This window comes from Oncorhynchus gorbuscha, linkage group LG01, assembly GCF_021184085.1.
Source record: "Oncorhynchus gorbuscha isolate QuinsamMale2020 ecotype Even-year linkage group LG01, OgorEven_v1.0, whole genome shotgun sequence".
NCBI classification, from domain to species: domain Eukaryota; kingdom Metazoa; phylum Chordata; class Actinopteri; order Salmoniformes; family Salmonidae; genus Oncorhynchus; species Oncorhynchus gorbuscha.
The window spans coordinates 79,557,057-79,581,825 of NC_060173.1; the positions used below are offsets into that span (position 1 = coordinate 79,557,057).

Genomic DNA, 24,769 nt, shown 5'->3' on the forward strand with positions numbered 1-24,769 from the left:
CATCTTGTTACCTTACTGCCTTGTTCTAAAATTGATTTTCTTGGCAATCGACACAGAATACCCCATAATGACGAAGCAAAACAGGTTTTTGGATAAATATAAATGTATAAAAAAACAAAAACAGGAATAGCTTATTTACTTAACTATTCAGACCCTTTGCTGTGAGACTTGAAATTGAGCTCAGTTGCACCCTGTTTCCATTGATCATCCTTGAGATGTTTCTCCAACTTGATTGGAGTCCACCAGTGGTAAATTCAATTGATTGGACATGATTTGGAAAGGCAAATACCTGTCTATAGAAGGTTGACAGTTGACAGTGCATGTCAGAGCAAAAACCAAGCCATGAGGTAGAAGGAATTGTCCGTAGAGCTCCGAGACAGGATTGTGTCGAGGCACAGATCTGGGAAAAGCTACCAAAATATTTTTGCAGCTTTGAAGGTCCTCAAGAACACAGTGACCTCCATCATTCTTAAATGAAAACGTTTGGAATCACCAAGACTCTTCTTAGAATCTGTCTGCCCGGGCAACCTGAGCAATTGGAGAAAAGGGCCTTGGTCAGGGAAGTGACCAAGAACCCAATGGTCACTCTGACAGAGCTCCAGAGTTCCTCTGTGGAGATGGGAGAACCTTCCAAAAGGACAACCATCTCTGCAGCACTCCACCAATCAGGCCTTTATGGTAGAGTGGCCAGACGGAAGCCACCCCTCAGTAAAAGGCACATGACAGCCCGCTTGGAGTTTGCCAAAAGGCACCTAAAGGACTCTCAGACCATGAGAAACAAGATTCTCTGGTCTGATGAAACCAAGATTGAACTCTTTGGCCTGAATGCCAAGCGTCACACCTGGAGGAAACCTGGCACTATCCCTACGGTGAAGCATGGGGGTGGCAGCATCATGCTGTGGGGATGTTTTTCAGCGGCAGGGAATGGGAGACTAGTCAAGCTTGAGGGAAAGATGAACGGAGCAAAGTACAGAGAGATCCATGATGAAAACCTGCTCCAGAGCGCTCAGGATCTCAGACTGGGGCAAAGGTTCACCTTCCAACAGGACAACAACCCTAAGCACACAGTCAAGACAACGCAGGAGTGGTTTTGGGAAAGTCTCTGAATGTCCTTGAGTGTCCCAGCCAGAGCCCAGACGTGAACCCGATCGAACATCTCTGGAGGGACCTGAAAATAGCTGTGCAGCAATGCTCCCCATCCAACCTGACAGAGCTTGAGAGGATCTGCAGAGAAGAATGGGAGAAACTCCCAAAATACAGGTGTGTCAAGCTTGTAGCATCATACCCAAGAAGTCTCAAGGCTGTAATCACTGCCAAAAGTTATTCAACAAAGTACTGAGTAATGGGTCTGAATACTTATGTAACGTAACAAAATGTGTAAGAATTGGTCTGAATACTTTCCGAATGCACTGTATCAACAATTCTCTCTCTCACTCTGTCTCTGTCTGTCTCTCTCTGTCACACACACCTTTTCTTTTGCATTCGTTACGACCGTAGTCTCCAATTCTGTCTCTTTATCTTATCTGTCCATTCCTTCTCGTTCCTGTCTCTTTTCCTAACCTCTCTGTATCCCTACAGTACAGACATACATACAGTACATGTGCAAAATAAAATAAAAACACACACAACTGTTCACAAACAGCCACATGAGGTGCATGTGACAGGCTGCATTCCGCGGGAGCATCATGTGCATGTTGTGGTTCTTTCTGTTAGTCCGGCTTCAGCACTACTCTAAGATAAGTCACAGAAGCTTTCCTGAGACTGACACCCTTCTGAGTACTACTAATCTGGACCGGTGCCGGTACACCCTGTGACTACATCACTCCTCCCAGCCCCCTCCACCCTCCCACTACACACACATGCGTATGCACATGCCTGCAGACCCACAGACAGACACAGATGCAGTGCCCTTGCCGTCGGTCCATTTTCTGAGGAAAACCCACAAGAACTTAAAAGTAGAGAAAAGGTTGAGAATAACTTTGGAGGCATAACCTTTGTATTGTTTTCCTGAAGGACAGTTTAATGTACGTTTTAAACCCTCCTCGCGCTCTTGAAAGGCTTTTTTATCTTGTGAAAACTCCCACAAGTACACCTGAAGAAGCCTTCCATGTATTCAGGACTTTGTTTGGCAGCGGTGGAGGTAGGAGGAGGATGGCTCTGGGCTTTGAGTCCTTCTCTCCTTTGGTGTTGCGCAAGAGCTTTTATAGAGCGACGGGACTATTCTCTGCTTCAGTGAAGTCTCCCAGGGTAGCCTTAGTCAGATCAATCAGTCTCTTTTAGAAGAGAGAAAAGAGAGGGGTAGAGAGGGCTGCTCTCGCCCCTGAAGTTGCTACTTTTCTCATTTTCAGTAATGGCCAGCTTGACTCAAGTTCACGTTGCTTATCTGCATAGTCAAATAAAGGTTAAGAGAATAAAAACATGCAAACACTGAGTATGATGTCCTTTAGCTGTTGTCTCTACCACATGTCTATGTGAATAGGACTATATGTGTTTTCATCTCACATAAGTAGATGTTTTAGTGTTGGTTTTATTGCAGTATTGCACTTTTCTTACACTCAATTCCAATTGATAAACAATGCTTTTCCAGACATACAATTGTACATCAACTTTGCCCAATCAGTAAGTTGCACAAGTAATGCTAACTGGACATTGGGAAGGTGGACTGGGTTTGTCCTTATTTTCCCCCACACTACTAGGTTTCTGTCTATTCCTGTATAATGCTTTTTCATTTTGGGATAAGTAGGATCAGTTACTCTTTGGGGTTGGAACCTGGGTTGCTCTGTTCTCCTTTACACTAACTGGGTTGCTGCTTGCCTTCACTTTATTTTTCACTCTGGGCCTTTGTGTTCTTCTCTCTCTCCCTCCTCCTCATCCCTCTCTTTTGGTGACTGTGGCTGCTGGTGTGGGCATGTGGGCCTGCCTGCAGACTTTTGCATGCGTGGCCTGTCTCACTTTTATTCAGATTCAAAGAAAAGGATCCGTACGTCCTATCAGAGTAAGTCAGGCCATCCTCAAGGCAAGGAGACTGGGGAGGGAGACAAGGGGACAAGGGAAGAAGGGACCAAGGGAACAGAGACGCAAGAGGATTATGGCAAGGGGACGTACTGGAGAGATGATTGGAATGACATTGATTGTTTCTGAAACAGCTCTGAAACAAATCCCAGTGACACAGCCATTATTGAATCAAATGCCAGTGCTTTATCAAAACCTATGAATTATTGAATCATATTCCAGTTATGTCAATATAGTATGTCCTTTTGCCAAGGGTCCCCTTTTATGAAGTGACTAAATGTCAAAAAGCCATGACACTGTATACATTGTAAATGCAGCACAGAGATTTGCGTGAGTAAACTTTCAATCATGACATAGACATCCAGACATCATATAACTACTATGTGGACTAGCCGAGTAAAAGTTTTTCTCTTATTAATAAATGATTTGAGACATTGAATCAAAATTGACTTTGTTTTATTTCACAACTTCAAGAACCAAGCATTCATTTGATGAATTACTTCAAATGAAACATGTCAGGCTTTTGTTTCCCTATGGTTGATCAGAGTCAAAAATGTATTAAAACACTGCAGCTGAGTTTTGTCCCCGCACAGTTACTCAGTTAGAACAGTGCACGTTTTCCGAATTTCAAGACATTCAACTGAAAGTTTCGGTAAAAGACTGTGATGTTTGATGTTTGTTTTTTACTAGCTTTAAGATCAACTTGATCGCGCTGCGACGAGGTCTTCGTCTCTTTATCATCTGTGTGTATCTGTTTGAATGAGGCTTGTGCTGCATACAGTATGTTTAAATACATATGTCATTACTTTAACTTTCAGATGTCAATCACAGGGCAATGTAGGCCCAACCCCTCTAAGCCTGGTTCCTCTCTAAGATTCTTCCTAGGTTCCTACTTGCTCTTTGGGGTTATAGGCTGGGTATCTGTAAAGCTCTTTGGGGCTATAGGCTGGGTATCTGTAAAGCTCTTTGGGGCTATAGGCTGGGTATCTGTAAAGCTCTTTGGGGTTATAGGCTGGGTATCTGTAAAGCTCTTTGGGGTTATAGGCTGGGTTTCTGTAAAGCTCTTTGGGGTTATAGGCTGGGTTTCTGTAAAGCTCTTTGGGGTTATAGGCTGGGTATCTGTAAAGCTCTTTGGGGTTATAGGCTGGGTTTCTGTAAAGCTCTTTGGGGTTATAGGCTGGGTATCTGTAAAGCTCTTTGGGGTTATAGGCTGGGTATCTGTAAAGCTCTTTGGGGTTATAGGCTGGGTATCTGTAAAGCTCTTTGGGGTTATAGGCTGGGTTTCTGTAAAGCTCTTTGGGGTTATAGGCTGGATATCTGTAAAGTACTTTGTGACAAGTGCTGATGTAAAAATGGCTTTATAAAATCAATGTGATTCATTGAAGAGCAAACGATGACAATGATTGAGTTGGGTCATATCTGATGCGCTGACATTACAGGCCTCGGGCTGAATACTCAGCCAAACTCTGCAGTGCAGGCCTCATGTCATGTGGTGTTCATTGCCATACATGCTGGTAGTGAACTAAGCTGATCCTGAGCTTCAACACAGACGGAAATTATTCACGTTGAACTTTTAGCTATAGCTATATTGAGATATGTGACCTCTGCAGACCACTGTATAAGTAAAGCTATATTGAGATGTGTGGCCTCTGCAGACCACTGTATAAGTAAAGCTATATTGAGCTGTGTGACCTCTGCAGACCACTGTATAAGTAAAGTTATATTGAGATGTGTGGTCTCTGCAGACCACTGTATAAGTAAAGCTATATTGAGCTGTGTGACTTCTGCAGACCACTGTATAAGTAAAGCTATATTGAGATGTATGGCCTCTGCAGACCACTGTATAAGTAAAGCTATATTGAGCTGTGTGACCTCTGTAGACCACTGTATAAGTAAATAAACGGAAGATGGGACTACTTCAGAGGTGTCCAATTTCTATATATCTGAAATTGACGCACGCTATAGAATGCCTTTCTAGCCAATCAGAATCCTGTATTAAACAATGCTGTGGTATAAATGATCATCATGTATGGGGGGAAAACTTCCTGAAACCTGTGTGTTGCGTCAGGATCAGAGTGGTCCGCCTCAGCAACGGACAACGTTATGCTACTGATGACTGTATGTTGTGTCTCCATGGCAACAGATGCTGTTACGGCACTGTCAACTGTCTGTTATATCACCATGCTTTCTTTATATGACCATGACTGAAGAGTCTCTCTCTATCCCACGTTCTCCTCCTCCTCCTCATCCTGTTGGAATCTGATTGGCTGTGACAGGCCTTACAGAACTCTCCGATAACCAGGTATCCATGGACATGGAGAGAAGCAAGTCACCCACCTCAGGTAACGCCACACATTTACATTACATTTAAGTCATTTAGCAGACGCTCTTATCCAGAGCGACTTACAAATTGGTGCATTCACCTCATGACATCCAGTGGAACAACCACTTTACAATAGTGCATCTAAATATTTTAAGGGGGGGGTGAGAAGGATTACTTTATCCTATCCTAGGTATTCCTTAAAGAGGTGGGGTTTCAGGTGTCTCCGGAAGGTGGTGATTGACTCCGCTGTCCTGGCGTCGTGAGGGAGTTTGTTCCACCATTGGGGAGCCAGAGCAGCGAACAGTTTTGACTGAGCTGAGCGGGAACTGTACTTCCTCAGTGGTAGGGAGGCGAGCAGGCCAGAGGTGGATGAACGCAGTGCCCTTATTTGGGTGTAGGGCCTGATCAGAGCCTGGAGGTACTGAGGTGCCGTTCCCCTCACAGCTCCGTAGGCAAGCACCATGGTCTTGTAGCGGATGCGAGCTTCAACTGGAAGCCAGTGGAGAGAGCAGAGGAGCGGGGTGACACACACACACACACACACACTCTCTCTCTCCACCCAACTCACTTCACAGGATTGTTACATCTGATCAAAGCTGAAGGTCGCACTGGGATGCCGGTCGGTTTCAGCAAGAACCTAGCCTCAGGGTATGGACTCTGTACCTGTCACTGGGGTATGGACACTTTACCTTTGGGGCATCACTTTAACTTGAAGTGAATGGTAACTGTATTAACATATCAACCTGGAAGGATACTTCTTAAAGTGTTCCCAGCTAGCACATAACAAACCATATGTTTCTTAGAGCTCGGTGAGAGTGTGGTTATTTAGCATTCTATGGTAAACCTTACCACAACGTCCCTGGAAAGGATAGTTCCATTGCTTTGGAACATTGTCAGGACATTTAACCCTTTGACGTGTACGATCACATATTTGTGATCGTTGTTCAGTGGTCCCTGCAGCATCGCAACGCAGATATGTGATTGGGACAGTAGCAACAGAACGTCTGATGCAGCAAACACCTCTAAACAGCCGTGTTGTCTGAAAAGCATCTAAACAATGTGTCGTACTGATGGGAAATAAAAGGTAAATGTGACCTTCATCATCCAAGCATCAGACGGACCACATCCTCAACCAGACCCGTTCCATAAACCAGTCTAAATAACAGGTGGCGCTGACAAAAAAACAAAAAAAAGTTAGCAACCTAACAGCTAAGCTAACAGCCGCTAAATTCTTTATGATGGCAGCCATGTTTGTTTATGTTTGACAAGCAAAAACTCCCTAATCCTAGAATGCCACTCACTATAAGAAGCAAATAAATGTCTAAGTCAAAGATGGCTGTGCAAACTTTGTTTGGCAACTTTTCAGCATATTACAAATCTTCAATGTACTTGTTACAGTGTATACAGGAACCGGAGCACATTACTTGACAAGTCGTTTACAGTTTTTGACAAATCACAAAGCAAATAAAACGTTATATTCTCACAGAGCATCACCCCAAATACAAGCCTGCTGCCTAGCCTAACTGTAACGCGAAAGCTAAACAGGGTTGCCAGATATGGATGAAATCATTTTATGGGGGCTTTGTGGGGGGTTCATTTAATGTGTGGAGGGTTTTCAAGTCTATGGGGGGTAGAAATGGGGGAAGATATTATCGGGGGATATGATGCAGGAAATATTACTACGATGTAGGATTTATTAATAAATGGGGGCGAACACAGGAGAAGTTTCTAAGCTACATTTTTTTTATAAACCTGGAAAGGGGAATTAGAGCTGGCAAGCCTGAGGTACCTTAGTTACAATCTGATGCCGCGTTCAAAACAACTGGGAACTAGGAATTTGAAAATCTCAGACTTCCGACTTTAGTGTGTTCAAGACAACTGGGAACTCAGAAAAAAACAAGCTCTGACTGTGGAAAAATGGATTTGAATGGTCATCTAACTCGAAATTCGAACTCGGGAATTCTGTCAATTTTCTCGAGTTCCAATTTTCCCACCTGAGAATTCCCAGTTGCACCATAAAGTTCCCAGTTGCCCCAAAAACCAGTCGAGTGCACCTCCCCTTCACCTCATTTTGTTATAAAATCTTTGGTCTGACAGACACTTACGTGACAACCAGAATGCATTGTATGATGCCAACAAACATGGCTCCACAAGTATCTGGGAAATAGCTTTGCATTAGCTAATTATGATCAGTGCAACCTTCACTAAACTATTTTACATATGTGTCCATTATAATCTATGCAAGAATCGGAATGCATGATTTGTCACCAGTACTTAAAAACATAAATAAAACAGTAAATACATTATGCTCTATACATAATGAATGCTACAGTAGAAACGACAACACCATATGCAGAAAATAAGCCCGTACTTTGATAGGAACACACACACATGTCCAAAGTTATTATTTGTAAGGGAAACAACAATAAAGGCAATGAGGGGCAGCCAGAAAATGTCCCGTAAGAAAAAGGTTTGTGCCTGTTCTGACTAGAGATGGGCAAATGTCTGGATACTTGATCTGGGGAATCACTGGGGAAGTGCCTGGGCTCTCCTCGAAGGGAGAAGTTTGTCTGGCTCAGTAAAGCCTCAAACATAAATTGTCCACAACGGTGAAATGGGCTAATTCTTATGTAAATTAATGAGGATTTCGGGACACACCTCAGTTCAAACTGTTTGAAAATAAAACTTGTTAGAAAATCATTTGAAAAATGACAAGTTGAAACATAGCCAGTAAATAATTAGCAAACAGTGTGCCTTGGTTTGCGTACTAAGCAGGTTCACTGTCCTTTTGAGTAACAATCCCATTTTGGAACAGTCACACGAATAAATACAAACTGTTCGAGATATTTGGAACTCATAGGGAAAAGGTTAATGAGTGCTTGTTTCCTTTGAAATGTTTTTGATTTGAATAGGTTCAAATGAACAGCATTGTATGAGTTAAAAAAACATGGCATGCTAGCTCCCTCCTGGTGGCAGAGTGGACTAACACCATCTTTTATTTTATTTTTAAAAGAGACACAAACCTCGTATCTGAAGTGTTTCTAGATAGTTGACTAGCCTTCCAGTAAAGCAAAATGACTCACCTGTCAACTTATCATTGCGTAGCCCGGTGCGCCCTCCTGTAGACGCTTAAAAATAGTTCTTCACCAACATCTTCTTCAGTGTTGAAACCAAATAATGCCTCATTGTTTGTTTTACAGATTAATCTCATGTTTTGAGTAGATTCCAGTTTAATACTAACATGTAAAGGAGTATGAATAATTTAGGTAAGAAGTTGTATGTTAAATTATGTGTGATCTTTCGCTCGGTCGAATTTTACAATAAACAACGATTCTTTTACACAATAAAATAAACGTCATTTCACTGTCAACTGTGTTTATTATCAGAAAACGTAACATGTGTAAATGTTTGTATGAACATAACAAGATTCCACAAACATGTGACTAACAGAAATTGAATAATGTCTCTGAACAAGGGGGGAGGTCAAAATTGAGATCCAGGCTCTTTGCTGGCCATGACAAAACACTGACATTCCTGTCTTGTAGGAAATCACGCACAGAATGACTAGTATGGCTGGTGGCATTGTCATGCTGGAGGGTCATGTTAGGTTGAGTCTGCAGGAAGGGTACCACATGAGAGAAGAGGATGTCTTCCCTGTAACACACACTGCAATGACAACAAGCTCAGTCCAATGATGCTGTGACACACCGCCCCAGACCATGACAGACCCTCCACCTCCAAATCAATCACGCTCCAGAGTACAGGCCTCGGTGTAACGCTCATTCCTTCAACGATAAACACGAATCCGACCATCACCCCTGGTGAGACAAAACTGCGACTCGTCAGAGAAGAGCACTTTTTGCCATTCCTGTCTGGTCCAGCGACGGTGGGTTTGTGCCCATAGGCGACATTGTTGCCGGTGATGTCTGGTGAGGACCTGCCTTACAACAGGCCTACGAGCCCTCAGTCCCTCAGCCTATTGCGGACAGTCTGAGCACTGATGGAGGGATTGTGCATTCCTGGTGTAACTCGGGCAGTTGTTGTTGCCATCCTGTACCTGTCCCGCAGGTGTGATGTTTTGATGTATCGATCCTGTGCAGGTGTTGTTACACGCGGTCTGCCACTGCGAGGACGATCAGCAGTCCGTCCTGTCTCCCTGTAGCTCTGTCTTAGGCATCTCACAGTATGGACAATGCAATTTATTGCCCTGGCCATATCTGCAGTCCTCATGCCTCCTTGCAGCATGCCTAAGGCACGTTTACGCAGATGAGCAGGGACCCTGGGCATCTTTCGTTTGGTGTTTTACAGAGTCAGTAGAAAGGCCTCTTTAGTGTCCTAAGTTTTCATAACTGTGATCTTAATTGCCTACCGTCGGTAACCTGTTAGTGCATGTTCATTAATTGTTTATGGTTATGGAAACAGTGTTTAAACCCTTTACAATGAAGATCTGTGAAGTTATTTTGATTTTTACGAATTATCTTTGAAAGACAGGGTCCTGAAAAAGGGACGTTTCTTTTTTTGCTGAATTTATACAGTGGGGAGAACAAGTATTTGATACACTGCCGATTTTGCAGGTTTTCCTACTTACAAAGCATGTAGAGGTGTGTAATTTCTATCATAGGTACACTTCAACTGTGAGAGACAGAATCTAAAACAAAAATCCAGAAAATCACATTGTATGATTTTTAAGTAATTAATTTGCATTTTATTGCATGACATAAGTATTTGATACATCAGAAAAGCAGAACTTAATATTTGGTACATAAACCTTTGTTTGCAATTACAGAGATCATACGTTTCCTGTAGTTCTTGACCAGGTTTGCACACACTGCAGCAGGGATTTTGGCCTACTCCTCCATACAGACCTTCTCCAGATCCTTCAGGGTTTGGGACTGTCGCTGGGCAATACGGACTTTCAGCTCCCTCCAAAGATTTTCTATTGGGTTCAGGTCTGGGGACTGGCTAGGCCTCTCCAGGACCTTGGGATGCTTCTTACGGAGCCACTCCTTAGTTGCCCTGGCTGTGTGTTTCGGGTCGTTGTCATGCTGGAAGACCCAGCCACAACCCATCTTCAATGCTCTTACTGAGGGTAGGAGGTTGTTGGCTAAGATCTCGCGATACATGGCCCCATCCATCCTCCCCTCAATACGGTGCAATCGTCCTTTCCCCTTTGCAGAAAAGCATCCCCAAAGAATGATGTTTCCACCTCCATGCTTCACGGTTGGGATGGTGTTCTTGGGGTTGTACTCATCCTTCTTCTTCCTCCAAACCTGCCGAGGGGAGTTTAGACCAAAAAGCTCTATTTTTGTCTCATCAGACCACATGATCCTCCTCTGGATCATCCAGATGGTCATTGGCAAACTTCAGACGGGCCTGGACATGCGCTGGCTTGAGCAGGGGGCCCTTGAGTGCGCTGCAGGATTTTAATCCATGACGGCGTAGTGTGTTACTAATGGTTTTCTTTGAGACTGTGGTCCCAGCTCTCTTCAGGTCATTGACCAGGTCCTGCCGTGTAGTTCTGGGCTGATCCCTCACCTTCCTCATGATCATTGATGCCCCACGAGGTGAGATCTTGCATGTAGCCCCAGACCGAGGGTGATTGACCGTCATCTTGAACTTCTTCCATTTTCTAATAATTGCGCCAACCGTTGTTGCCTTCTCATCAAGCTGCTTGCCTATTGTCCTGTAGCCCATCCCACCCTTGTGCCGGTCTACAATTTTATCCCTGATGTCCTTACACAGCTCTCTGGTCTTGGCCATTGTGGAGATGTTGGAGTCTGTTTGATTGAGTGTGTGGACAGGTGTCTTTTATACAGCTAACGAGTTCAAACAGGTGCAGTTAATACAGGTAATGAGTGGAGAACAGGAAACACACAATTATTTTCCAGTCCACTTAAATGTTGAGCTCGAAGTGATGAAATTCTCCAAGCGCTAGAGAGTGTCTGAAGTTAAGGGGAGTCCGATGTTGAGGGGAAATGAGGTAGTTCTGTTTTTGAGCTGTTCTTGTTGTTTTGTGTGGACCCCATGAAGTGGTGTTTTGTGTGGACCCCAGGAAGAGTAGCTGCTGCTTTCGCAACAGCTAATGGGGATCCTAATACAATGCCAAATACCCAAAGTTGTGTCAAGTTGACTGGATGTCGTTTGGGTGGTGGACCATTCTTGTTACACAAAGGAAACTGTTGAGCGTAAAAAACCCATCAGCACTGCAGTTCTTGACACAAACCGGTGCGCCTGGCATCTACTACCATGCCCGTTCAAAAGCACTCATATTTTTTGTCTGTCCCATTCACCCTCTGAACTCACAATCCACGTCTTAATTGTCTCAAGGCTTAAAAATCCTTCTTTAACTTGTCTCCTCTCCTTCATCTACACTGATTAAAGTGTATTTAACAAATGACATCAATAAGGGATCATGGCTATCACCTGTTCAGTCTATCATGGAAAGAGCTTTTGTAAACTTGGTGTGTGTATATATATATATATATATATATATATATATATATATATATATATATATATATATATATATATAATAATAATATATATTTATAATTAGAAAGATACAGTCATTGTGCATACATTCTATATATGGTAAAAAAATAAATATATAAATAATTACCAAAAGAGCTACAGAGGAGATAATAATAATAATTAGATAGCAGTATAATTGAAAGATTTATTTAGATGGATGTGTTAAAAAATATATATATAAATAATTTGAAAGAGGCCAGAGATAATGTTAATGCATCAGAGAGAGCAGTGGCCTGCTGGTTTGCTAGATGGATGTGTTAGAGTGTGTGTGTGGTGTGTGTGTGAGTTTGCTGTGTGATGCACCAGACTGTTCTGGTGCATCAGAGAACTGTGTGTGTGTGTGTGTGTGTGTGTGTGTGTGTGTGTGTGTGTGTGTGCGTGTGTGCGTGCGTGCGTGCGTGCGTGCGTGCGTGCGTGCGTGCGTGCGTGCGTGTGCGTGTGTGCGTGTATGCGTGTGTGTGTGTGTGTTTGACAGCGTTACATTTTTTCCCACTGCCCTTCTCCTCCTCTTTATCACTCCCCTCCTCTCCCCTCCCTTTCTCCTCTCTCTGCTCAGACCAAACCAGCTGTGCCTGAGAATGAGCATTGAGAAGGAGCTGGGGCTAAATGTTTAATATTTGTCTTTTTCACACTGAAAAAGGAGGATAGCAAACATTGAGCGGTGGGGAGGGAGCTGAGGGGGGAGGGAGGGAGGGAGGGAGGGATACTGCTGTTGGACTAATGTGTGTGTGATGGGAATACAATGCCAGCCGTGCTGTTAGACCTGCTGTGTTCTCTAGGCTTTGGATTCCATACAGCCTTGCTTTATACTTGATGTAAGGCCATCTTTATTTCACTGGGAGTATGTGTACGTACATGTGTCTGAGTGTGTTTGCGCACATTTTTTTATATATTTTTTTTACATAGCCTAAGATTGCAGATTCTCAGCAACTTAAGTTTAGACTAGAATGTTCTTCTTCTGTGTAAATATTTGCTTCGTATTTGAATCATCACTTTGCCAGACAGAGCCATCATCACCTATAAATAATGTTCTCACCAGGCCCCAGACATTAAATCTATAATGGAATGTGTGGAAGGGGGCTGATTAATGGTGTCAACAATGACCTGTAATGTCTGTTACGGTGATGTCACTGTGTTTGATGTGTTCCTCTTAGGAGCGCCACACGTTGCTCTGTCTGTGCGGGTCACTTAGTGCTGACGCGCCGACAGGGGACGGAGAAAGAAGTGTCAATTGGCATGTACTCAAGCAGACAGCTATTTAACCAGCATCTTATTTTGCAGGAAGCAAGAATCCACTTGAACTCTCAAACCTGTCAGTGGAGCGTGAATAACTTGAAATGCTTTGTGTAGCGTTTGGGAAATGGAAAGAATTCGGGGGAAAAAAGAGAATGATGGAGGAGGGAGTGAGGGGGGGGGGGTGGAGTGAGGGATGTTTGTGAAAGCACAGCCATTCTGAAGAAAAACTTTTCCCACCGACTTTTCCCCCGACAGGGATTGATGAGGCCTCGTTTGTTTCTCCTGACGTCATCTTTTCTGCCCGTTTTTCACACACTTATTTCCAGAGGCGAATCTAAACTCCGGAGCATGTTGTTGTGAATATTTAATGAGTCCATAAAAAAAATGTTTTCCCTGTTTGGAAATCAATTTGCCATAAGCGTCTGCATTATGAATGAACATGGCTTCTGATTCGGAGGAAGTAGGACCAGTAAATGTAAGGTCTTGCACAAGGCTCTCTTTCTCTCCCTCCCTCTCTCTCTCTCTAGCATTCTCTCTTACCATCTTTCTCTCTCTCTCTCTCTCTCTTTCTCTCTCTCTGCCTCTCTTTCTCTCTCTCTCTCTCTCTCTCTCTCTCTCTCTCTCTCTCTCTCTCTCTCTCTCTCTCTCTCTCTCTCTCTCTCTCTCTCTCTCTCTCTCTCTCTCTCTGCCTCTCTTTCTCTCCCTCCCTCTCTCTCTCTGCGTTCTCTCTTACCATCTTTCTCTCTCTCTCTCTTTCTCTCTCTCTTCTCTCTCTCTCTCTCTCTCTCTCTCTCTCTCTCTCTCTCTCTCTCTCTCTCTCTCTCTCTCTGCCTCTCTCTCTCTCTCTCTCTCTCTCTCTCTCTCTCTCTCTCTCTCTCTCTCTCTGCCTCTCTTTCTCTCTCCTCCCTCTCTCTCTCTGCCTCTCTTTCTCTCCCTCCCTCCCTCCCTCCCTCTCTGTCTCTCTGGAACTCTTTCTCTCCCTCCCTCTCTTTCTCTCTCTCCCTCTCTTTCTCTCTCTCTAGCACTCTCTCTTTCCATCTTTCTCTCTCTCTCTCTCTCTTTCTCTCCACCCGCTCCTTCTCCCGCTCCCTCCCTGTCCCTCTCTCTCTTTCTCTCTCTATCTTTCCATCTCTCTCGCTATCTCTCTCGCCCTGACTGCAGTTTGTCTTGGCTCTATAGGATCTTAGACCTGGCTGACCCTGCCATTGTATCCACACATCTCCTGAGGACACAGTGTTGGTGGTACGCCGTTAGAAGAAATGCATACCAATGTGCATAGCTATGTGGAATATGTCAGGGTAGCCTATCTATTATCCGGTCCCCCCTTTATTGATTGCAGAGATGAGAAAAGCGAGACTGGTGGAGATCGGGTAGGAAGAGAGATGAGGATGTGATGTGTGACTGTGTGGTGTTTACAAAGGTGCAGAGAAAAGTGTGCAAAGAATGTCACAGGTATAGCTGGGGAAAAAGTGGTGGGAAACATATAGGATATCAGAGGCAGGAAGGAAGAGATGGACAGATGACAGGCAGATGAAAGGCAGAGTCTCCATCCTGAGGCAGAGGGCTCATGGCGAGATTCTGTCGTCGTTATTCTCCCAAGCAGCTCTGAGACGATTAGTGACCTGTGCCTGGCTGGCTCTGGCTGTCCCCTTGCCCTGACATCCCAGTCCTGCTGTGACCACCACTGGCCAAACCCAGACCCGGCAGGCAGCCTATTAACTATCCACCATCACCCGTCTCAACTCTCCTCTCTCTCACTCCCTCCTTCTTACTTCTTACCCCCCCCTCCGTTAGGCCCCGTAATTGGGCCCCATGTTCGTCTTTGAAGCCATATCCTCCTTTCCATTGTTGTTTGTTTACTTTGTTACTATCTCTTGTTGTGTCTGGGTTTCTGCTCACGATGGCTGCTGTGGCTGATGGTAGTATAGATCCTGTAGTCTGGGGCGAGATGCGAGTCGTGAGGTTGGGCAAAATAAGTGGAAATGCCAGAGAGTGGCTCTGACCAAGCAGGATAAATTTAGAGGCAAAGCGAGGCTCCAGGAGAAGAAAGGAGAGGTGATGGTGCTGTCCCTGAGCTCACAGGCTGGCTGTTTAAAGGAGAGCTTAAAGGAGAGGTGATGGTGCTGTCCCTGAGCTCACAGGCTGGCTGTTTAAAGGGGAGCTTAAAGGAAAGCGGGGAGCTGAAGCCACCTGCCCGGGCTGGATGTGGCCGTTCTTATCTCCTATAATGAGCAGAGTGGCTGGGATTAAATGTACTTACTGTTCACCACACACCTGCACACCAAGTTTGAAACATCATTTAGTCTGCGTTATGTCACAAGGAATCTAACGAGAATTTGAAAATGAGTTTGAGAGGTGCTAGAGAGCAAATTTTACAGTACAGTAAGGAAGCACATGTTGTTAGCCAAGTCTGGAATCGACACGTCAAGAACACTCTCTCATCCTGAATTCTGTTGGAAGGGTGCTGGGTTATTTTGACCGGAGTGTGACTGGACTAGACAACCGGCTGTGAGGAAGTCCTAGCATAAATGTTAACAACAGGTGCTACTTTACCTGTATCATCAATGACAACATTTCATTGAGTTGCAGTGATTTGTGATGGTGAGTTGTGATAGTAGTTGTAGACATAGTAGTCGTTGTAGTAGCAGTATTAGTTGTTGTTTTCGTTGTCGTGGTTGTGTTTGCATGGTAGCCTTACCTTGACCTTATCACTCACGTTTTGTATTGGTATCTTCAGAATCAACTGCTATTATGTACCTGCTTGTCTTTATCTCAATTCACCCATGTTGTTTTGTTTTCTCCCTCCTGAAAAGTGTGTGTTCTGTTGCATCTCCTATTCCAGTTCCCTACCCAAGCTCTCTTCACTATGACCCTCGCTCCATGCCTGAGCCTGTGGCCAGTCTGAGAGCCAGCCACTGCAGTCCAGTCTTTTACTTACTGGACAATGGTAAGAGGAGGGACGACAGCCCAGGGAAACCTTTCACGTCCTATCGCTGGGGGAGTGTGCGTGGGTGGGTGGGTGGGGGGCTGAGGGGTGGAGGGTGGAGGGAGGATGGTTTGTGGGTGGGTTTGTGGGTGTGGGGCGTTGCATGGTAGCATATGGAGTGTGTTCCTATGCTTGTCTGTTCCAACTTCCAACTTTCAACATTGTGATCCATGCATCTGTGAGCAGAAGATGTAGGCGTTGTTGCATTGCCTCAGCCCCAGCTGTAGGGGGCGATGTGTGTTTTGTGCTGGGTCTAGTCTGGTCTTGTGGCCTTGCATCCTTCATCAGCCGTGCTACTGAGGAAGGCTGCGGAGAAAAGCGGGAGGAGTCAGTCAAGGTCACTCCTCCCTAATTCTTCAGCTCCTCTGTGATTCATCCATGTTTGTTGTTGTTGTTGTTGTTGTCATGTTCTTGTGAGGAAGACCATGCATCTTTGCCCTTCCTGTTGGGAGGCACTCTGAATATCATTCCTTTGTAACACTAACTTTGTCTATTTGGTTTTTCTCACCCACAACGTCCTCTTTAACATAATAACAACATCTAATACTCTGTGATGTGTCTAACTGCATGGACTCCATGATGATACCAGACAGCTGTGTTTAGGTTCTCTATTCCCGCCCCCAATGAAATATCGACCTATCAGGAGCATCGGAAACCGACAGGCTGATTAACTTTTAGTTACACATTTCAAATATGGACAGACCAGGAATAGTTTACCCCCAATTTTGATAAGAAATGACCGTACCAGACATTTTTATTTTAAAGACAGTTGGATTTAATGGATAACATAAATTGGAATCAAATCAAATATTACGAGTAGGCTACACCAACATTAGTTTTCCATTCACATGGGAAAATTGCTACAGTAGATTTGTCGTGGTAAATGAGAAAATACTTTATTTATTTATTTATTAACTTTATTTCAGTTGTACGGAAGGATTGTCAAATCGATGAATTGCACTTAATCTGCTCAAAAAGTAGGACTAAATGGTTCCGTTGATAATACCCATCAACAGGGTGAACATACTGTATCTTCAGAGACTTTGGTCGCAGGCAGGTCTAAGGTAACACCGACATCAGCTTTAGGGAGCGGTAGAGGTGTCCAATAATGGTTGCAATTGAGATTAGCTGTGCAAGTGAATTTAACCCATATTGATGGTTTAACAAGAGATCAATTAACGGTAATCTGGTGGCCATTGATGGTTTGACAAGAGATCAATTGACAGTAATCTGGTGGCCATTGATGGTTTGACAAGAGATCAATTGACAGTAATCTGGTAGCCAATGATGGTTGCAATATGCTCCATGTCACTAGCAATTAATACCCCCTAAATATTTACCATAAAATTGCATTTGGATGTTATCAGGGCATATAAACAAGACAATATACTTTTATATTTTTCCATAACTGAGAAAGACAAACTGGCCTTTCGTAGGGCAACAGGTTGATATGTAACATAATTAGGTCCCCAAATATGTAAATACTGTCATTTGTTAAAAGGCATCGCTGGCACAATGCACAGTCCCACTTTTTATTCAGTTCAAACATCCTTCTATCCAGCAAACATATTCCCATAAGAGTCCTAACATGGTGCAAGTGATCTGTTAAATGACTTGTAGAATTCCACCTGTGAATAGTGAATACCAGTGCTGTTGGTAGAGCACTGTCATTCCATCTTTATATTCCTCTGTTTCTACACAGTTCTGCTGCTACGCATCATGGCCGCAACATCTGGCCACACACACACAGACACACACACACACTTTATTGATTTCAGAATTAAATGATGCCACGGCACTATATACTACAGCAATTTTGTCACAAGCACCGCACAAGGAGAACATTTAATTTACATCAAAATCCCTTTCAAATTCTATGCTCCCAACAAGGCAATTTATCATAAAATGACTCCTACTTCAATTCTACCTCAGCACACCACTTTTCCCCTACTCAAAGCCCATGAAAGATGGTGGAATTCAGACTTTTGGCCTCTTGAATTATTATCTGTAAAACAGAGTATTTTTGGGGGGGCCCATAAGAGTTTTTTCAATTTCAAAGCTAAAATGTTCTGGATTCCACTTATAGATGTTGCAATCAAACAACTGCACTTTCCAATATCTGCTAGCTTGCCCCAAACATTACTTTACAAAGATTGGTGTGTGGTTTCTTGATTTGCCATCCTTTTCAACATCCCACATTTCCCATACACCAGAATAATTATCTAACCAACCAAAACCAGTGTCCTCATGGTATGTCCTTTGAATCGACTGAGGAAAAATGAATGACCGTCTCTCAACATGTACCTTTGCAGTTCTGTATATACTGCAAAATGCTTGCAAAATGTTGAACTTGTTTGTGTCTTTCCAATCTGTTTTGTGTTTATTTGAGTTCCCAGTTTATTTATGTTTCTTATGCCAAACCCCCCAGGCCTTAGTGAACTCTGACAACCCGAACATACAGAAATAAATAAAACAAACAATCAGAAAATCCCTCTACTTAAATCAGTTGCTTTTGAGTGGCCAGAGAATGGAAGACTTGGAAGACACACTGGGAAGGAGTCTTGCCCGAAAACGGGTTTCTCGGTTCCTGTTTCTACAACTGCTTTCACTGTTCCCGTGTCTACACTCTCTGACTGGGACCACTGGTCTGGGAAAACCATGGAGCATGATGGGAATGGCCTCTGCATCTGCCTGCCATGTGCGACAACTGCACACTTTTGCACGTTTTGAATTACATTGTTCAGTTTTTGTTTGGTTTGATCTTTTGTTTTCTGCATCGTTTGGCTTTTACTTTTGCTTCCCATTTTGGTTTGGTTTTGGTTCGGAAACATTAACTGCTCCTTTCTTTCCTATGTCTTTTGTTACAGTAAAGGGACCCGGCAGAAAGTTAAGTCTGCCAACAGATCTTAAGACTGATCTTGGTACGGTAGGCGAAAGCCAGCAGTTTTTACCCTCGTTTCATTTGATTAATTTACTTCCTCTTTTGTCCTGTTATGCGCAGATATACATTTTATATTTGTTTTTATTTATGTTGTTCACATCAAGTAGCTTCCTCTTCACGCAACCAGCAGTATTTTCTTATCACTCACTTCTTCTCCTTGACCAGCTCATGATGAGACTGAATGGCCTGTTCTGTCCTTCTCCTTTGACTTTCTATGTCTGTGTTTTTACCCGTCTAAAGCTTTTTTGTTTATCGTACATTTTGCAAGTGTTTCCAAAGGTGGCTCTTACCTCATGCCCATATCGTTTTGGGAGATGCATTTCCAAATGTACTCTCGCTCTATTGAGATTGGACCCTTCTCTGTCTCTCTATACAGCCTCGCTCCATCGTGATTGGATCATTTTCTATCTCCAAACAGCCTTGCTCTATGCTGTGATTGGACCATTCTCTAACTCTAAACAGCCTTGCTCCATCGTGATTGGATCATTATCGTCTCTCCAACGGGACTTGCTCCATTGTTGCTGGACCATTCTGCATTTCCTGTAGACTGTAGCGACACGCTCTTTCTCAGTACATCCCTTGAGCTCCTACACCCCTTGCAGTCACAGGTTCTCTCGCTCATGCTTCTGCTCTGTCCTGTCCTACTATATCCCTCTACTATATGCCTCTTCAATTCATATACAGTACACTACTGTGCCAATATCTACAGTATGACATCTGTGAAATGACAACTGTTTCCTTCAACAGGTTTGAAATGTGTGGCTGTAGTTTTAGAGTGAGACCGTGTCGGGTAAACAAGCCATCATTTAACAGGAAATTAAACTGAAAAGGATGATAGTTGATAGCAAAAATGCACCTACCGCATTGGGAAATGTATCTCCTTTTAAACGTTGAACAACAATTGGAGGCTAATCAAAAAAGGTTCAAGCACTATTCCAAGCAGTCCAAATTCAATTAAACATGCAGTGGAACAAAAATCTATTTCAACCGTGATCAGTGCCCTGTTTAGGCTGTTAACATAGTAATGCACCTATGTAATTAGTTCAAATATAATATGAGCAGCTGTCTGTCATTAGTCAAGGATACAGCTGCTACAAAGTGGGACTGTTTCATGTGATTAAATTACTTGAACCTGCGTGTGTGTGTGTGTGTGTGTGTGTGTGTGTGTGTGTGTGTGTGTGTGTGTGTGTGTGTGTGTGTGTGTGTGTGTGTGTGTGTGTGTGTGTGTGTGTGCGCGTGAACGTGTGTGTGTACTGTATGTGTCTGTGTCTGTGTGTGTGTTAGAGCGAGAGAAAGAGAGAAAAGGAGAGTGAGTGTGTGTAGGTGGGGTGGGTAGACTGCCATTTTTTTCTGATGTGGACCAGTTTCCTTTAGACTGTGCCAGGACAAACCACTGATTGGCAGACCCAACCATGATGATAAGTGCTAGCCAGACACACAATGGCGTAGTCATGTAGCACATACATTGGCACTGGAGCTATCCTCAGTTTCCAAGCCCACTATTGCCCTGCTACAGCCTGCTGTGAAACTGGACTGGAGGCGCACGCGGACTGGGTGGCACCACAGAGTCTTTCATCCTCACTTAGAAAGTAAACTAGATTTGCATCAATGGGCCTAACAAGGGATTTGGTGTTAGGAGTGTGTGTTCCTTCAAATCACCATAGCTAAACAGACAACCCACTAGAGATTCCTGTCTGGCATATTCAGTAGTTAACACGAGGCCAACTTAGCCTGGTCCCAGATCTGTTTGTGCGTTTGCCTACTCCACTGTCAAAACGAACATGTGTTGGCAAGCGAGCGGAAGCAGACTGGCACCCAGGCTAATGCCAACTTCCTGAATGCAGCTCTCACTCAATGAGGATTGCTCCCAACAAGCCTCTCTGTCACACACACACTGATTTCTGCTCTGGAGTGTAGCGCTGGTGGAGTGCTACCTCACTGGGAGCTGTCAGTCAATAAAATGCCAAAGTTTTGTTTACTTGACAGTGGAGACATGGAAGCGGCAGAGTGGTCTGCACAGACGTCGTCAGCTGCTTAATTCTTAGTCTCTTGGCGGCAGAGTGGTCTGCATCTGGCACAGACGTCGTCAGCTGCTTAATTCTTAGTCTCTTGGCGGCAGAGGAGCTTTCCCTGTTTGGCTGACGAAGCCACAGGCTGACGAGCTGCGGAATAGGCGCCAAGCCCATAGAACCCCCCCCAAAAATAAATTGTGTCTCATTAACATAGAGTTTTTGGCTCAAAAATACCATTGGAGAGAGCAGGCACACACACACGTGCATGCGCACACACACAAGCAAGTGTGGGCACCCACACGTATCAATATGAATATACACAATTCAGAGCAGGCACCATACATGTACCCACCTTGTCTCAGAGGCATCAGCCAGTCCAGTATGCTGTTTCATTAACCTACACTGTATACCTACAGTATCAACCAACTCTATTCAAATATTGATACACTCTGGAATCCACCCCAAGGTCTCTGATTTCTTAAATGTTTGAAGTGCTGCACCGCTCCTGATGCTAGTCTGGTGAGGACCTTACTGGTCAAAAATGTATTACCTGAGTTTCGTCGGCACCTCTCAAAAGTAAAATAAAGTTCGGTACTGAGTGTGAAACTCTCTCAATGCCACTTGAGGACAAAAACAAAGGGATGATGAAAGACTCTGTAAAATGCCTAGTCCGACCGAATGTACTTTACCATCACCTGTGAATCTATTTATTTATTTTAATCAACATTGTTTTGTATCTCTTTTATTTTCTTGGCATGGATTGAGTAAAAAGCTTCTCCCTATATTTTGATTGCTTTTCCACTCTCCTTCTCTCTCTATCTCTCTGTAATTATCTCTCTAACTCTCTGTCTCCATCTAAATCTAACTATCTCTCTTTAATGCTCCAGTTTCTGGACATGCTGTTTTCAACTCTCTCTCTCTCTCTCTCTCTCTCTCTCTCTCTCTCTCTCTCTCTCTCTCTCTCTCTCTCTCTCTCTCTCTCTCTCTCTCTCTCTCTCTCTCTCTCTCTCTCTCTCTCTCTCTCTCTCTCTCTCTCTCTCTCTCTCTCTAACTCAATTTCAATTTCAATTCAATTCAAGGGGCTGTATTGGCATGGGAAACATGTGTTAACATTGCCAAAGCAAGTGAGGTAGATAATATACAAAAGTGAAATAAACAATACAAAATTAACATTACACATACAGAAGTTTCAAAAGAATAAAGACATTACAAATGTCATAATATATACAGTGTTGTAACGATGTACAAATGGTGAAAGTACACAAGGGAAAATAAATAAGCACAAATATGGGTTGTATTTACAATGGTGTTTGTTCTTTACTGGTAGCCCTTTTCTTGTGACCAACAGGTCACAAATCTTGCTGCTGTGATGGCACACTGTGGAATTTCACCCAGTAGATATTGGGAGTTTATCAAAATTGGTGTTTGTTTTCAAATTCCTTGTGGATCTGTGTAATCAAAGGGAAATATGTGTCTCTAATATGGTCATACATTTGGCAGGAGGTTAGGAAGTGCAGCTCAGTTTCCACCTCATTTTGTGGGCAGTGTGCACATAGCCTGTCTTCTCTTGACAGCCATGTCTGCCTATGGCGGCCTTTCTCAATAGCAAGGCTACGCTCACGGAGTCTGTACATAGTCAAAGCTTTCCTTTAAGTTTGGGTCAGTCACAGTGGTCAGGTAACTCTACCTCTCTTAATCTCTTTAACTCTCTATATCTCTAACTAGATCTCTCGTTCTAACTCTAACCTCATTACCTCTGTCATTTTCTCTTTACCATAGACGTTTTTTCCCTCTCTCTCTGCTTTGTTTTCCTGAAGTCGTTTGCTAATGCTTTGCCGTTGTTGCAGATCATGTCAATGGACATTGCACTAGTCCCACCTCCCAGCCCTGCTCCGTGGGGAAGCCTCGCATCACAGGGGTTCCCGAGGGCCCGCGGCTCACCCGGAGAGGGCCTGGCCGACCGCCCTTCCGCAAGGCCCAGTCCGCCGCTTGCATGGAGATCTCTTTGCCTGTTTCCTCCCACACAGAAGGTGTGTGCTTGTCCCCTTCCCCTTAAACCCTCTTCCTAACCTTTTCATCCTCCCATCCTAAGTGCATGTCTGCCAGTCATCAACAGGTAGGGGGTGAGAGGTTGGTTGGTTGGGTTGTGGTTGGTGGGATATCTGCTGTTTTCTCATTCATTTTGATTGTGCCTTCTCTGACTTTTCTATCCTGAAGAAAAAATGGTGAATGCTATATTACTGAAGTATAACTGACATTTAATGTTACAGTATTATGTCCCTCCTGGTTAGTCACCATATAGCAGGGTGGATACTGTGGGACTTTTCTCTTCAGCATTGTCTGTGATGAGTGTTATATTGATAGGGTAGATGATTACAGTTGACCACTTCAAAACATGTTGCGTCACATGTAAAATTGTAAGAGAACAGCTATAAAGTCAAAGTTCACAAAAAGGTTTTGCTGAAGACAAATTGTTGGGGATTTTCACACACATTTGCTCGCACATACTCCAGCGGCCCTTCCGCTGTGACCTCACTTGTCATTCACAGCCCTTCAATTTCCACCACACCACCACAATGTGACTACACCACAACACTAAAGCCCACACCCTCACTTTGTACCACCCATACCGTCCCTGTGTTAGTGTATCAATGGTGACAGGGTGGGTGTTTGTGTGTGTATATCTATGTGCTGTATGTGTGGCGCCAGTAGGTGTTTCATTCCATACTGTACTGTGTGGTATGTGTGTGTGTGTGAGTATGTATGTATGTATGTATGTATGTATGTATGTATGTATGTATGTATGTATGTATGTATGTATGTATGTATGTATGTATGTATGTATGTATGTATGTATGTATGTATGTATGTATGTATGTATGTATGTATGTATGTATGTGTGTGTGTGTGTGTGTGTGTGTGTGTGTGTGTGTGTGTGTGTGTGTGTGTGTGTGTGTGTGTGTGTGTGTGTGTGTGTGTGTGTGTGTGTGTGTGTGTGTGTGTGTGTGTGTGTGTGTGTGTGTGTGTGTGTGTGTGTGTGTGTGTGTGTGTGTGTGTGTGTGTGTGTGTATGTAAAGGTGTATGTATATGCGTATGTATATATATATATATATATATATAGTGCCTTGCGAAAGTATTCGCCCCCCTTGAACTTTGCGACCTTTTGCCACATTTCAGGCTTCAAACGTAAAGATATAAAACTGTATTTTTTTGTGAAGAATCAACAACAAGTGGGACACAATCATAAAGTCAAACAACATTTATTGGATATTTCAAACTTTTTTAACAAATCAAAAACTGAAAATGTGGGCGTGCAAAATTATTCAACCCCTTTACTTTCAGTGCAGCAAACTCTCTCCAGAAGTTCAGTGAGGATCTCTGAATGATCCAATGTTGACCTAAATGACTAATGATGATAAATACAATCCACCTGTGTGTAATCAAGTCTCCGTATAAATGCACCTGCACTGTGATAATCTCAGAGGTCCGTTAAAAGCGCAGAGAGCATCATGAAGAACAAGGAACACACCAGGCAGGTCCGAGATACTGTTGTGAAGAAGTTTAAAGCCGGATTTGGATACAAAAAGATTTCCCAAGCTTTAAACATCCCAAGGAGCACTGTGCAAGCGATAATATTGAAATGGAAGGAGTATCAGACCACTGCAAATCTACCAAGACCTGGCCGTCCCTCTAAACCAGGGGTGTCAAAGTCAAATGGACGGAGGGCC

The 24,769-nt window shown here is 43.6% G+C and overlaps 1 protein-coding gene across 15 annotated transcripts in view; it reads left to right on the plus strand.

Moving 5' to 3' along the window:
• The window catches only part of stxbp5l (syntaxin binding protein 5L), a 252,547-nt gene that overhangs the window by 205,010 nt on the left and 22,768 nt on the right, over positions 1–24,769 (plus strand). For 3 of the 15 annotated variants that reach the window (XM_046361714.1, XM_046361749.1, XM_046361725.1), the window contains exons 19-23: positions 2,927–2,995; positions 5,289–5,354; positions 15,945–16,049; positions 18,956–19,009; positions 22,889–23,071. In XM_046361714.1, coding sequence (XP_046217670.1) covers positions 2,927–2,995; positions 5,289–5,354; positions 15,945–16,049; positions 18,956–19,009; positions 22,889–23,071 — 477 coding nt within the window. The remainder of the gene's footprint in view (positions 1–2,926; positions 2,996–5,288; positions 5,355–15,944; positions 16,050–18,955; positions 19,010–22,888; positions 23,072–24,769) is intronic. The other 12 variants (XM_046361758.1, XM_046361787.1, XM_046361832.1 and 9 more) reach the window with 7 other exon arrangements.